Source organism: Condylura cristata, unplaced genomic scaffold, assembly GCF_000260355.1.
Source record: "Condylura cristata isolate star-nosed mole 26May11 unplaced genomic scaffold, ConCri1.0 scaffold00016, whole genome shotgun sequence".
In the NCBI taxonomy this organism is placed as follows: Eukaryota; Metazoa; Chordata; class Mammalia; order Eulipotyphla; family Talpidae; genus Condylura; species Condylura cristata.
This window is the reverse complement of record NW_004567117.1, coordinates 29680433-29695394: the sequence shown is the minus strand read 5'-3', so window position 1 is coordinate 29695394 and position 14962 is coordinate 29680433. Positions and strand designations below refer to the sequence as shown.

Sequence of the window (14962 nt, the reverse complement as noted above, 5' to 3'; positions counted from 1 at the left end):
TAACCACGAGTGGGGGTGGGGGGGTGAGATCTGTCCTGGAAAGGGACACCAGGGGTCTCACCGTGGGTGGGCTGGGTGTGGAGAGACAGCTGCTAGCTGCTGTCTGAGCTGGGAATTGTTTGAATATGCTTGCACACCAGCTAATTTGCAAACTTCCAAGCAGACTGTTGCTTTATTGGCCTGCAGACAGTCTGATAAAGGCTTTTAGTGCAGTTTCTTAGAGTTAGAGGGCCTGATTTTAGCTTAGCCACTTGTAGACTTATGACCTTGGGCACATTACCAAGACTTTCTCTGAGCTGCAGGCTTCATCATCTTTAGGTGGCAATAATGAGACTTTCCACATTCGGCCCTTGTGGGAATGGAGGCGGGTTGTATCCACAAGGCCTGGTTTGTAGTAGGTACTCAAAAAATATTTTCCTTCTGAATAAACCAAACCCAGATTCTCTCTTGCTGATCTCTTTGACATGAAACTTAATCCCTTCAAATAAATAAGTAGACACACCAATAAATTTATATTATAGATGTTTGATTTAAAATTAACATGATAGATTTATGTTTGTAACACAATTTTATAGACATGGCAATATGTGATATTTAGATTATAAATGATATGGAGGCATAAATATACATAAATACACATATAAATGTATGCGTCGCCAGAGACGGAGCCTGTGGCTGAGGCCTCCGTCCTGGGAGCTGCCCCTGTTCCTCGCCTCAGAGTGCCACTTTCAGGGAGCTTTTCTGTCTTCATTTGTGATGAAGGCTGAGCACCCCTCTGCGATGGGGACCTGAGGTCACGTGAAGAACATCAGTAGTCACTCAGCAGAGCCTGAGCACACCATATCTACATCTTTGGCTGTCAGGCCCTAAGGGGCGTCCTTGGCTCAGAGTCTGGCTGGAAGCCAGGCCCAGCAGCTCATGGGACCACCTAGACTGCCCGGGAGGTGAGCATAGGAGACGACTCAGCTTCCAGATACTTCCAGTCAAAGACTTTGGACACCAGACACACCCCTATTTGAAGCCGGGAGCCGCTGTCCTGGACACTTGGCTGAGGTCACTCAGCTCCCAGTGGTGTACCTGGTGGACCAGATGCAACTACCACACATGTCACTGTCCACTCCCTTAACACAGAGGCAGTTTCTTAAAAGGCTTTATTTTGAAAGGTCTTATAAGGGTTTTCTTTTTGTTTCTTTTGTTCTCTGCTCTCAGGCTAGAGCTCGACTCCTGTGCGGGTATCTTTGGTGGCCTGTTCATATTCAAGACAAGTCATTCTCTGGAATCCAAAACAGTGGGAGTGGGGGTGGGGTGTGGAGGAATGCACTGGACTATGGTGATGGCACATGGGTGATTTGGTGATGGGAAGCCCACGGGGATTACAATGGAGATGGACAAATCCACAAAATGATGTAAAAATAAACTATTATATTATTAAAAAAAAAAAGACAATCCATTCTCTAGAAGGCCTTTGGAGCACGGTGGGCAATGTCTTACCACAGTGATTCTCACTATCATTTTGCCCTGTGAGTCCTTGGCAATTATTGATCATTACCACAGGGGTGGCAGGTGAGGGCTGAGGTGGGCATGTAGAGGGCAGAGACCAAGTGTGATGCCCAACATCCTGCAGAACACAACAAAGAATTGTCTAGTTACGATACCAGCGGTGGCAGGTTGATAAACCTGGTATGGGGTGAGTGGGTGGCGCCAACCTTTTCTCTTGACCTGGCCAGGTTCTCCCTGAGAAACCCAGCCCGAGCCAGCCTGTGGGGCAGGGTGGCAGGACCAGCATTCTGCTGCCAGATGCCTCTTTGAGCTGCTTTGAGCTTAGTGTCTCTGTGTACAGGTTTCCCCTGGTATTAGAAGTAGAACTTTCCTTTTGGTTATTTTGGGAATGCTCACAAAATTTCCATATAAATTAATGGAAACAGACTTTCAAGACCCCAAAAATAACCCTCCAAATGACATTAAACAGGGACAGTCTGTAGATAGCGGGAGTTACCCGCATGAAGAAGACAGTGCTGAGCTCTCTGGCTCAAGTCCCAAGAACACACCTCCTGACATCTGTGGGGTGGGCAGGCGATTGCCAGACTGTGTGGATCAGGAATGGGGCCCCTAGGATGTGTGTGTGTGTGGGGGGGGGGTCTAACTGCTTCTTCTATAAACTCCAATCAATACTCCCACTTTCAGTGCCATTTTTCACTCCCACCTTCAGTAGCTCCAGTGAGCTCCACTCTCCGAGCATTCCTATGTTGGGCATGGAAAATAGGCTTGCTTCTTGTAGACAGCCAGGGCCCCATTCGGGTCTAAGGCAGGACTCCACCAGCTTTCCATCTTCCAGATGTTGTCCCTCCTATTGCCCATTCCTTCATTTTCCCCTTCACTGTCACTTGAGCCAGGTTTGGGGAGGGGGAGGCGCATGTGGGTTGAGTCTGTCATCTTAAACCAGGAGGAGTTTCCTTATGCCTTGGAAGCCAAATTCCACTAAGAGCTTTGTAGTGCATCTGGCCTATGAGAACGGCCACATGCTGGCGAATGACCCCGGTGGTGTCGTCTCCAGGAGAAGGGATGGGGCGCAGCAGAAGGAGATAGAGAGCTCCAGACCCTTGATCTGGCTAAACCTCAGTGCCCCTGTCTGTACAGTGTGTGGCCTGGCCCTGCCAGAGGAGAGATGAAATGGGATGGGCGTGGATGTGCAGGGACCCTGCCAAGTGCTGTGCCCATTATCAGCCTCCTCCCTGTCGGAAGCCCCCTCTTCCGCACTAATGCACAGTCCAGGCGGCATATCACTTGGCACAGTGACAGCGGAGGCTCTGGGAGACGGGCTTAACCCAGCGTGTGAGCATGAGTACCAACTGCCTCGTTCTCTTGCCAGAGGCCTCCAGTTTGGTTGGCAGAGTGGTGACCAGCTGGCCAATTGGACGGGGCTCTTTAATGTCACGGAGGACCCAGCAGTGCAGAGCGGCAGTGTCTCCAGCTCCAGGTACAGACCCCAGCGATGACCAGGGAGGGGGGAGCAGCCTCATGGCCCACTCCCAAAGCGACCCCCAGGGAAGAAGCAGACTTGGCTCCCAGCTCACTATATTTTGTGGCCCCGCCTTGGCCGCTGATGTGAATGAAGGGTGAAGGATAGACTCATCCACAACAAAGGAGGGACTCACTGGCCTCTTTCTGGGGCAGAGGTGGCTTAGGGAGGGAGTCTGCGTCTCAAGCTCTGTTCCCGAGACTCAGATGTCAGTCTCAAATTCTGTGGATGTGTGGGTGGGTGGCTTCAGGGGTCGGTGTCAGGTGTGGGTTCGCTGCCTCTGAAATACCACTGTGCAGGAGTCGCTGCCCTTCCCACAGGTGAGGAGGACCTTGGCTAGGGACCACTTCCCCAAGATGGCCCTGGAATTTGCCATTTACCATGACGTGGTTGTTTTTTCTTGATCTGCTGAGTGTTTGGAGCTCAAGTCAGCAATTAAGGACATTGTATATTCAGTGCGAGTTAAGTAAATGTTCAGTGGGTGAATGAAAATGGAATATTCTCTGTAGGGCCCACTTATTACAGGGGGTCACTGTGGGCATTTTTTCTGACAAGGCAGGATTTCTCTGCTTGGAGTGGGGTGTGCCGCACCTACCCACTAGGGGCTTCCAGGGGCTGCCTGAGTAGCTTGGTTCCTTCATTTTTGCATTTCTTACATATGGGTTAACTCTGAGGCCTGTTACCTTGGGAAAGAAGCCCGCGTATTGCTTGCTGCTAATTTTGACACCAAAATATTAAATTCCCGCAGAGGAGAAGTGGTCTGTTTTTCAGGGATCCCCGCTATATATATGTCTTATTCAAAACGTAGAAAAGTAAAGATGTGGTTCCATTGTCGGAAACCGGGGGTGTCCACAGACAGGGCGTGGGGGCGGCTGCTCATTTGGTCTGGAGTTGGGGTGTCACTGTGGCCTTCTGGGACCCCAGTCCTTCAGTGTATGTGCGGGGGAGCCCTGGCTGCTGGTCCGCCTCCAGGTTCAGGAGACCGGGCAGCATCTGCCCCTAACGGAGGACTTCTCAAACAGGTCACCTACAAGTTTTAGCTAGAAAATGTAAGTCAACTGAGCAAGGAGGGACAGGCCGCTGGGGGGCGGGGAGGGGCTACGGTAGGGGCCGGGCAAGGCTGGGCGGAAGCCCCTGGGTGGTTGGTGAAAACACTGTGTCTGCTTCTAGCCTTTTCTACCATGGGCTGCAACTCTTCCTCATTGGGATGTTTTGTCTTAATTTCTTTGCTTCTCTCCGCCCCTCCCCCCTTCTCTCTGCTCTCCTTCCTTGGCCCACTGTCTTCCTCCCTCCTGTGTCCTCCCTCCTCCCCTTTCTTTCCTATTCCCTCTCATTCCCCTCCCCCTATGCCTCCCCTCCCTCAGTGCCTCCTCCAGCTCCTTCTTCCCAGGTAGTGGGATCCCTGAGGACCAGGGACATGCTGGCCTCTGTCAGCGTGTTTGGAGTTAAGGTGCCCTTTACTCAGTGTCGCCACCAATGGGATTGATTTCCGCCTGGAGAGCTGCCATTTGACCGAGAACACCCTTAGTCACAGAATAAATGGGATGACCACACAGGCCAAATTTGGGGGGGTCAATTCCAATGTCAAATCCTAGTTCCCGATTGACCCCAATGTACCTACCTGCGTGAGAAACCACAGTAGGTGTAGTGGGAGCTTTCACGCAGAAATAATTCCCATCTGAGTGAAGGGAGAGGTGCAGGTGCAGGTTGTTACTTGGGGTGCAGGGGCAGCGTCTGCCCTTTTTAAAATGGATAGGACGGCTCCTGGCTGCAGGGTTGCAGCCTCGGGGGAGGACCTCTTGAGGATACCAGGGAAAGTGCTCTGGAGTGGGAAAGTACATCGTCCCAATTAACAACTCTTGGTGCCTGGCATCTGTGAGGAACTTCGCGGTATTATCCAGCTATTGAATAATTCAGTGCATGGCATATTTTGCTATCTCTAGTCGTGTGGCATGTAGACGAGTGGGAGAGCCTGCTACCATTTATTATTCACCGCGTTGGAAGGGAAATCAGGAGGCCCCATATAAAACTGGAGGGAATGAGGGGCAGAAAAAAGCAAATGACTCATAAATTGTGGACTCTACGAGGAGCCACAAGGAGAAAGAGCAGCTCCAAATAACTGGTCTGGAAAACTCAAAGAGCACCGCAGAGGAAATGCAGGACAGTAGTGCTTATAAAAGCCATGGGCAGAGCCTCCCCTTGGGGGAGGTCCAAGCCAGAATGGAAAGTGTGTGAGTTTTAAAATATATACTGACGTACAGCTTTATTAATTCCAAGTCTAGGTCTAAAAGTGTTGTCCATTAAGTGTCCTCAGGGGAACTGCTTTAATGAGCAGATAAGAATAATTTTTAATCGGCTAAGTGGGTACTTTGAACGAGCGGGGAATGTCTTTGAAGACAGGCTCATGTTCAAATGAGGTGCTGATATTTCTGTCTCCCCCACTGAGATAGTGATGCTGCTTCTCTGTACCCAGTGCTCAGCAAATGTTCATTGAATGGAAGAATGAAAGAAGCGCGGTCATAGTACAGGCCTTAGTGAAGAAAGCAAGTGGTCCCTGGTTTCTCTCTTAGGGATTTAATCCTTTGCATTCAACCTTGTCTTCTTCCCCACACCGTCTTTGGAAATTAGCCCCCTGAAGGGGGAATTCTTGGGAATCAAAAGCTCATTCCCAAATTGGGATGAGTAGAGATTATCTCTTGAAAATCCTCAGTGGTGGGGCACTCTGAGAGTTCTGGGTAGCAGGATGGGAAAGGGAGGCTGGGAAGAGACATAGAAAAAGTAGAGAAGGCACCAAAGGAAGATAATATATTGCTAGTGAAGAGAAGACAGTGGAGACAGATGGCATGCTTCTGGGATAACTCCACTGAGAAATGCTCCCAAGCACGTGGAGATTTCGGGACGGGTCAGTGAAGGGGGATGGAGGTGAGCAATTGTGCCCTGTGACCAACCCAGTGCTTTGGTCCACTGCCTGCCTGTCCAGTGATGGCCAGGAGGCCAGGGAGAGGCAGTGGCACCCGTGGTGACCTTGGTCTGGCAGGGTGGACAGCCTTGTCACTGCCTCTGGATGCCCCAGCCCATAGGGGGCTGAGGACAGTGAGGCAGGGGTCCCCTAGGCACTGGCAGACTCAGCCAGACCCACAGCACAAAGGAATTCGCTGCAAACTGGCTCCTGCTCCACATCCAAGTTCTCCCACCAGTCTACTGCCTCCCCCACCTCCTCCTTGAAGCCTTCCATGATTGCACCTTTAACTCTACCTTTTGAAAGATGTGTCTGCATAGAGGACAGAGATAATTAGCCAGCAAGTACACACAAACCCTTCATGTGTGCCCCAGTACCCCCCGAATCCCAAGGACACTTACATTCTGAAGAACTGGGAAGAATCCCTATAAATGAAGCTTTGGGTTCTGCAAACCCTGTACTTCAGACACGGCCCATAGTTAGTCCTGTTGGCCAGCCTCTCTGTCCTCTTCTCCTGACTTGCCACAACCTACGCCCTCCTGGGCACAAATTAATGAACCCCTCTCCTTGAAGTCTAGCACAGAGCTAACTCAGATTCTTGGCCCCCAAGTGTACTATTGCTCCCCCAGACAGTCTCTCCTGCTGCTGGGCTGGCCTCCAGATCAGTGTCAGGGGATTCCCAAGCAGAAGGGTAGTATCAGCTACAAAAGAAAAGGGCAAGTTCCAGAAAGCACATGCCAGGACCAGAGATTCCCCACCCAGCAGAGGAGCGACCCGGTGGTGCCAGCGCCTGAAGCACAGCCTTCCCTCCAGCTTCTTGTCTGCGTGTCTTGCATGCACCGCACGGCTGGGCCTTGGCACCATCATACTTAAGAGCTGGAAAGAACTTGACTGAATTCAATTTGGATCTTTATTATGCTGTATTGAATTGTTCCCTAATTGTTTCAAGACATCTATAATTAGGTAATAAATTGTGTGGTACAGATGACAGGTGCGCCAGGAACTCACCATCAAAGTCAAAGGCGTTTCCGCAGAGGGTAAGGCCTGGCTTGGGTCTGGCCAGGCCATGTGGTGGCCCCAGGCTACTGGAGGCCACTGTACGCCAGGCACTGTGCTGGGCACCGGCTGTAACTGCAACGCTTCCTTTAATCTTCTCCTTTGAGCCTTTGCAGTCTGTAGGGTCATTGTCCTCATTTTAGGAATGGGAGCATTTCAGGAAACTGAGTCACTGCTCCCAGGTGGTGGGAGTCCTAGCACTAGGGACTGTGCTAGACGGAGATACTGTTCCCGGGCTGCGGACGGACCACCCAGGTGGGCTGGGTGTCCTTGGTGCTTTTTCTCGTCTTCTCATACCTTCCAGTCCTGCCTCAGCTCCTGTAACTCAGGACCATGCCGATTTCAGCAGGTGATTGTGTGCATGGTCCCTCTCCATGTTGTTAGCACAGGATGACTCTAAGGCCCCTGCCCTGCCCCGAGCTTAGTGGTTTCCTGATAGTTGTTCTGAAAAAAGCCTCCTCCCACCTGTCCGAGGAGCCCTTGGGGCAGAAGTTACCTCCGTCTCAGGGCAAGAGCTTTCCAAGGTGGGCTTCCAGGTGTGGTGACAGCTGTTGAGGGTGTTGAGGGTGGACAGCAGTGCTCTGACGCCTGCATGGTGGGTGCAGGCTGGCTGAGCCCTATTCTTTCTGGTCAATTTTCACTTCTGTGGAAAAGGATCCAAAAAGGGTGGGTGGAGGAGGACGCAGCTCTTGGGCTCCATCCAGCTGGGAAGAATTTGAAATCAGGTTTGGCAGAATGTTCTGGACTGGGTGCCGACAAAACATAACAAAGATGGCTCAGCTCCCCTTTGCCTCCAGTACCCCTCACAGCAGAGCAGTGTTCTTCGAGCTGTGGCTGTCGGCCCCGGGCATTCCTTAGGCAAGCTTGGACCATGAGCCTTCCTAACCCCTACGCTTTACGACCCAGCACGAGGCAGAACCGGGTCTCTGGGGGGATGGCAATTTGCCTGAATCTTTCTGTGTCTCACTTTCTTCATCTGAAACTCCTGCCTTGCTCAGCCACTGGTGGGGTCCCCGTAACGGACCTCCCAGTTAGAACCTGAACACAGTTTTGGCCTCAAAAGGAGGTGCTTCCTTCTACAGCCTGGCTTTTGTGGGCATCATCCCCTCTCTAACCCAGCTCAGCTTCTTGAGGGGAAAAGAATGGAAAGAAAAGGGGGCTGTGGTGAGGCTGGGGGCTGGAAGGACCAAGCAGCCTCCTGACAATGAACTTAGGGGGGCTTAGAAAATAGGGTCCTGGGCCCTCCCTGGTGGAGCAGCGAGTGGATTAGAGCACAGCACTAAGAAGCTAACGCGACTTCAGCACGAGTTCTATCCCCGGCCCTGGAGGTGACCCACATGGCACAGCAGACCTCTCCTGACCCACCCGCTGCTCCCCTCAGCAGTGTACTTCGTCAGTTGGCCTGTTCTGCTCCCCACTTTGTCTCTGGTGGATCCTCTCACTGCCCCTGTGCCTCTAGCCTGTACCCTAGTTCTGTATGCACAAATAAATAAATCTTTAAAAAAAATAAAAAAAAAAAATAGGGTCCCCTGGGACAGCCTGAATTTTCCACTCCATGTAGTCATGTGTGGTCCACGTCTCCTTCGTCAGTGACCTTGAAGTCCCTGCTGGCCAGTGAGCAATGGGCCTCAAAGACCCTCATTCAGAAGCTGTTCATTTCCCTAAGGCCTTCTTGAACAATGAACTTCCTCACGTGGGGTGCGAGCTTCCTTCACACTCTGCAACAGAGGCTCTAGGTTTGCCTTTGGAGCCTCAGAGTTCTCATCTGTTCCTGCTTCCTCCAGTTTTTTCCTCCACACTTTGGAGAAATCCCACTTTCCTACCTAACCCAGGACCAAATCTTCACACACTCACCGTCTTAATCCATTCAAGCTGCTTTATAACAAAGTGTCACGGACTGCAGGGGCTTATAAGCAATGGTGGCACAGGGATTAAAGTCTCAGTGCTGTCAAGCTATCGCGAGCCACTGCAGCATGAATTTGATCCCTGCCAGGGAGGTGACCTCTCCTGCTCACATGGTGCAGCAGACTTCTCCTGTCTTGCCCACTGCTTCCCCTCAGCAGTGTATTTCAATGAATCTGCCTATTCCGCTCCCTACTCTGGTGAATCCTCTCACCATCCCCGCCCTGCATTCCTGGCCTACACTCCAGTTCTTGTAGCATAAATACAATAAATCTTAAAAAAAAAAAAAAAGGAACAGGGATTTAGCTCTCACAGTCATGGGGGTTAGCAGACCAAGATGGGGGTGCTAATAAGGGTGATGAGAACCTGCTTCCAGTCTGTACCTCACGTGGTGGAGTGAATGAGAGGGAGCCCTCTGGGGTCTCCATTATTGGGGGCACTAATCCTATTCATGGGAGCTGCACCCTCAAAGACCCCACCTCCAGCATCATACTGGATTTTAGCATGTGTATTTTGTGGGGGGAACACAAAGCTTTCAGTTTCCTGCCCTGAGACCATCATGGTCTCCCTTCCTGTCTCACCTGCACCAAAACTCTTTCACCTCCTCCATCCTGTTTCTGCTCTTGTCGAGGCCATGATCTCCGAGTCGCCAATCAGTGAGGTCTTCTCTGTCTGCCTCTTCCCTGAACTCCATTAGCACTGGACAGAGCTGACCCATTTGTCCTGGAAATACTTTCACTTGCCTCCTGTGCTGCTGGGCTTTGGGGGTTTTCCTCCCCCTCCTTCTTGGCGCTTTCTCTCCTGCCACCTTCTGGACATCAGAACTGACCACAGGCGTGTCCGCCGGCCTCTTCTCTCCACCGTCTGATTTCTCTCCTAAGCTCCCATGGAACCTTTTGTCCATTGACTCAGACTGTGTCTCGCCCTGAGTCGGCACTGGGCTGCAGTTGTGCGTACCTGTCGGCTTCCCCATTGTCTCCTCACTGAGGTCGATGAGCCTGCGGGACCTTGGTATCCCTGTTCACCTCCTTAGGCGGTTCTCTGACCCGACTGGTCCAAACGAAAGTCCTAGCAGTTTCTGATAGTTTTCCTGTCTTCCTAAATGTAGCCATTAACATGTCCTGTTAGTTCTAGCCCTAACCTATTTCTGGGTCTCTCCCCTCCTCCTTTGTTCCTACTTGGTGCCATCCACCTTCTTCTCATGCTGCAGTAATCTCCTGTCTCCCTCTTTTCCCTCTTTCCTCCCCGACTCCACCACCCCTTCTTTCTCTCTCTCTGTCTCTCCAATCTGTTCCCCTTACAGCAACCAGAGGGAATTTTTACAATCAGATCGTGTTATTCCTCAGCTTCAATGGTCTGACTGTTTGGGCAGCACCACGGCCAACATGACCTGGCCCTGCCCACCTCGCTGACCGCTCCCTCTCCCTCCCCACACCCACTCTGTGCTGTCCTGGCAGCTTGCCATCTCTTTCTGTCCTCAGAGTGCTGTGCTAACTCCCTGAGCCCTTTCTGGAAGGCTCTTCCTGCACTTCTGCAGAGGACTCCGCCCCTGTAATCATGTCCTCTGCTCAGAGAGGCTCCCTCGCCCCGCCACCATCCCTCCACGCACCCTCCAAACCTTTTCCCTTTGCTTTTCTGCAGCTCTTGCCACTTGGCACTCTGTTGAATTCATGTTTTGTCTGTCTCTGCTAGTAGAAGTAAGGTGAGGATTTTATCTGGCTTGGTCATCACTGACCATCACTGGTTAGCGATAGAATAACAGGACACGTTAATGGCTAGATTTAGAAAGGCAGGAAAACCATCAGAAACTGCCAGGACTTTCGTTTGGACCAGTTGGGTCAGAGAACCACCTAAGGTCTTCACTGGTCATCACTGTTTTGGCCCAAAGCAGTAACTGGCACACAGGAGTTGATCATAAATCTTCAGCACATTGTCCGTTGAGGGGTGCAGACTGGCAATGGGGGAGCTGCACGTAACTTAGTGTAGTGAGCCCGGAGGCTGCCACCAGGCACTGTGATGCTGAGGAGGGAGGGCAGGGAAGGTCGAAGAAAGCAGACCCCAGGCTGACCTCTGATCTGTGAGTAAGTAGCAGATAGGTAGACCCCTAGAAGAGAATTTCTGGCAGAGAGACTAATCCAGGGGAGGAAAGCAGACGGAATCCTGCCACTGGCTGTGGGGTGGGGAGGATGGCAAAGGAAGAGGTGATGTTACAGGGCAGCCCAGAGTGGGCTGGGCCGCCTGTCGGTGGGGACTCACCCGCACGCTTAAAATTCACTTGTCCTGCAGGCGCACACGAAAGGGTCAAAATGGGTTTACTTACAAAAGGGGAGAGGAAAAGGAAACAACAACTGGAATATCCTACTGGCTCGGCTGACTGGGAGCTCTGGTAACAAACTAACTGAAAGCCCGAGTCACACGGTTCCGGGAGCCGTTTCCCGAGCGAGCCTTAGCTGTAGGAAATGGCGCCCTATTTATCCCCCAAAGTCCCAGAATGCTGCTTAGCTCTGCCCTTGGGTCCTCGCAGTTCTCTCCCTGGTGCTGCTGGGAGTTATAGTTTCCAATCACTGGCGTAGGGTGTAGGGTCCTACTCCAGGTCCAGGCCGGAGTAGGGACGGAGTCCACAAGACTCTGCAGAGTTCCTTCAGGACATCCTTCCCCTTAACAGTGAGCCTGAGGGGGAGACGGGCAGGAAGAGGCCTGGGCAGGGGAGGGGAGGGGAGGGTGGCTGGAAAAGCCCACCAGGAGCTGTGGGACCACGTGCATGTTGAAGACTGACCACCCAGAAGGCTGGGCTACTTCAGATTTGGAGGTTCCAGGCTGTGGTGCCTCATTTCACAAAGGGAAGCTTTTCAGGGTTCCCTGACCTGGCCCAGAAAGTAAGGCTGCTGTATATGTGCTTTGGCCAGGACGTTCCAGCGCTGGCTCTGGGCCTGCAGTTTGCTTGCTGGGGTGAGGGAGGGGATAGGTTCCTGCTTTTATTTTTGCCTCTGCCTCCAGCCTTCCGCCCTGCCAGAGACGGCCCCCAGTGAGGCTCACTTCCGGAGGGGATTCGTCTCAGGACTGCCCTTGCAACCTCAAGCTCTTCAGCTTCAGTTCTGAAATCACAAAGCAGCTCTGAGGGCCACTGATGACGAACCCGTGACCCATTGAGGGCAGTGTCTAGCCAGGGGCCCCAGCCAGGCCTCTTCAGCCCCCAGAAGGGTTTGTTGTGAACTGTAGTTGTTAACAGCCAAGACCGTCTCGCCTCTCTCCATACCTATTTGGGAAGACACTCCAGTCCTTTGAGCTGTCAGCTGCAGGTTCCAGGCTCTGATTTCTGTGCCTTTGCTCTGAACGCTGGTGTGCTATCTCGAGACGACAGCTGTTCTGGCTCCAGAAATAGCACCGAACTCCCTGAAGTGCTGGCGGCTGGGGACAGGAGCCGCTCATGGAGTAAGCCCCCAGATGACCGTAGCTTGTCAGAGTCAGGGGCAGGGAGTCACTGAAGTGACTAAGGACATGGGCTCTGGGCCCTCGGAAGCCCGAGGTACCTTTTCTATGGGACCACTTACTAGCTGAGTGACTTTGGGTGAGTTGCTTTACACTCTTGCAATCTGAGCCTCAGGGATAAAACGGGAAAGCAATGCCTGCCTCATGGAGCTGTTGGGAGGACTAAATGGGACAAAATTAGAGAACCTAGGAAAGGTTGCCATGTACAGTTGTGCGGGGTGGAGGCACTGCACAAAGATATTTAGCTGTGGGGTCAGCTGGGGCTGAAATCCCACTCACTCTCACTGGACGAGTCATATTGCTTAAGCATGTGGAGATTAAGAAAAAGGTGCTTTTTCCTAATTTGCACAGAGGTGTCATACATATCCAGTGCAGAATAAACGACCCTGTGGTTCTTGAAGACTGCATCAGGCTGTCAGGAGCCCCAGGGCTTCAGCTTGCTGAGGTGGGGCAGCTCCCTACTCCTGGAGGCTGGTGGAGGCCTAACTCCTGTGCGCCTGCAGGACAGAGGGAACTTCACTGGGCTCCTGTTCTCCTGAACGCCGGCAGCGCCTGGGGAGGAAGGGCAGCATTAGCTAGAAACCTCAGCTTGTACCAGCCAAGGGTTGCCAGGGTTCAAGGTACTTTGGTCCCCAAAGAAGATTCCATGGTTCTGTAGAGGCTCTGGCTCTGGGTGGGAGAACAGGCCAACAGGAAAGTCTTCTGTGGGGCAGACTGACAGGAGAAGACTAACAGGAATGACAGTGTCAGACTGCACACCAGCCCCCGGGGAAGGATGAATGAGGCCACTCAGCCTCCTGTTCAGCCGAGCCCGTCTGGTGGGGGAGGGAGAATAATGTTCAGGGACCATTGCGGTCACCTCTGCACTCGTCTTCTCACTTAGTGGAGGCCTTCACCTGCTGATCAGGCAGTCAGGGCTGCCCAACCCTGCCCCCACATTCCCTGAGGGCACACAGACAGCGGTCAGGGCAGATTCAGTCTGGCACGGCGTCTGACTTGGCTGCCGGAAGCCAAGTGGCATCTGAGATGAGCCAGTCCCTGATCTGGCTGACTGGGACTATTTATACCTGTGAGGGGCTCGAATGTGATGCCACCCCCCCCCCCTTTTAGGCTGGGGTAGAGATCATCTTTCCAGAATTGAAAGAAGACACAGTGACTAACTCACCTTGAAAAGCTAGTGGAATTAAGAACTTTGGAGACACTATTCATTCAATCTTCTGTCAGGTGAAGGGGAAACGAGGTATTCAGGGGGAAACCTATAACTTAAAATGAAAAGGCATTTATCAGTGGTTTCTAATGATAAAAGTATCACAACTCCATTCTAGAAAATAGAGACATATAGCAAAGTGTTTTTAAAATCATTCATATTCCCATTGCTCAGGTAATCCAGCATTAATATTTCACTATAGGCCTTCATCCATGTCTCCATGCATGAATATGTAATTCTTTTGGGGCGTGAGTTTTGTCCACTCAGTATTGTCAGTAAACGTCTTCACTTGTCATCACACAGAAGAATTTACACTGCGTGTTTGATGTCTGTGTAATGGTCAGCATCCAGACCACGCAAGGGTCCCCGCTGACAGCTCTTGCCTCCAGGTTATGGGGCGGCCTGTCAGAAGCAGGGGTCTTCTAGCCACCTTACTTCCTCCAGTCAGTCATCTTTAGAGACTAAGATGAAGTAGCATTGTCCCCAAAAGAAAGGAAGCAAGGGACTTCTTCCAGAGAGACTTTTTCCAGGCTTAATGCCCAAATGTTGACAGTTTGATGACTTCACAGAGATACCACATGGAGGATTTTTGGGGTACCTGTGCGTGGATATCGTGTATGCAGTGAGGTGACTATTATGAAGAAAAAGGTTTGTATACCCAGGTCCCTAGAAACAGGAGGCGGACTCCATTGTGCCGGGCCACTGGGGCCAGCGGAGGCAGGGGAGTATGGGAAGGCAGGCAAGAGCTTTTCTGTGGAAGGAACAGAGAGGGCGGACTACAGAGGCCCAGATTTGGCTGCTGTGGGTGATGTCAGGGGCTCTGGGGCATAGACTGTCTGGTTGCCTGGAACCTGGCCCTGGGGGTGATTAGCGCTGAGCCTAGCAGTCCCGAGTGGGAGGCGAGGTGGCAGCAGCAGAAGGAGAACCCAAGCTGTGGAGTGTTTGTTGTGCATAGGAGGCGTGTGTCCACAGGCACCCTGTCCTGCACTGCCTCTAGAAGGCGGCTATCCCGGGCCCTCCCTGGTGGTGCAGCGGGTCAAGGCGCAGCACTGCAAGCGAGCAGCAGCCATTTCAGTGCGAGTTCGACCCCCGGCCCGGAGGTGACCCACAAGGCACAGCAGACCTCTCCTGACCCACCCGCTGCTCCCCTCAGCAGTGTACCTCAACAGTTGGCCTGTTCTGCTCCCCACTCTGTCTCTGGTGATTCCTCGAACCACCCCTGCACCTCTAGTCTGTACCCCAGTTCTGTATGCATCTATAAATAAGTCTTTAAAAAAAAAAGAAGAAATTGGCTAACCCCACCAGACCCCAGATGTCAAGGTGTCTGAAA

The 14962-nt window shown here is 52.1% G+C and overlaps 1 protein-coding gene across 4 annotated transcripts in view; it reads left to right on the top strand.

Annotated features, from left to right (window-relative positions):
- ST8SIA5 (ST8 alpha-N-acetyl-neuraminide alpha-2,8-sialyltransferase 5) overlaps positions 1–14962 on the top strand; it is a 61904-nt gene that overhangs the window by 21106 nt on the left and 25836 nt on the right. For 3 of the 4 annotated variants that reach the window (XR_001145510.1, XM_012725912.1, XM_012725913.1), the window contains exon 2: positions 2870–2977. The exons of the other annotated variant lie outside the window; for it this stretch is intronic. Coding sequence is in view for 2 of the 3 variants with exons in the window: in XM_012725912.1 (XP_012581366.1) it covers positions 2870–2977 (108 nt within the window). In the remaining variant the exon portion in view is untranslated. The remainder of the gene's footprint in view (positions 1–2869; positions 2978–14962) is intronic. 4 annotated transcript variants of the gene reach the window in all.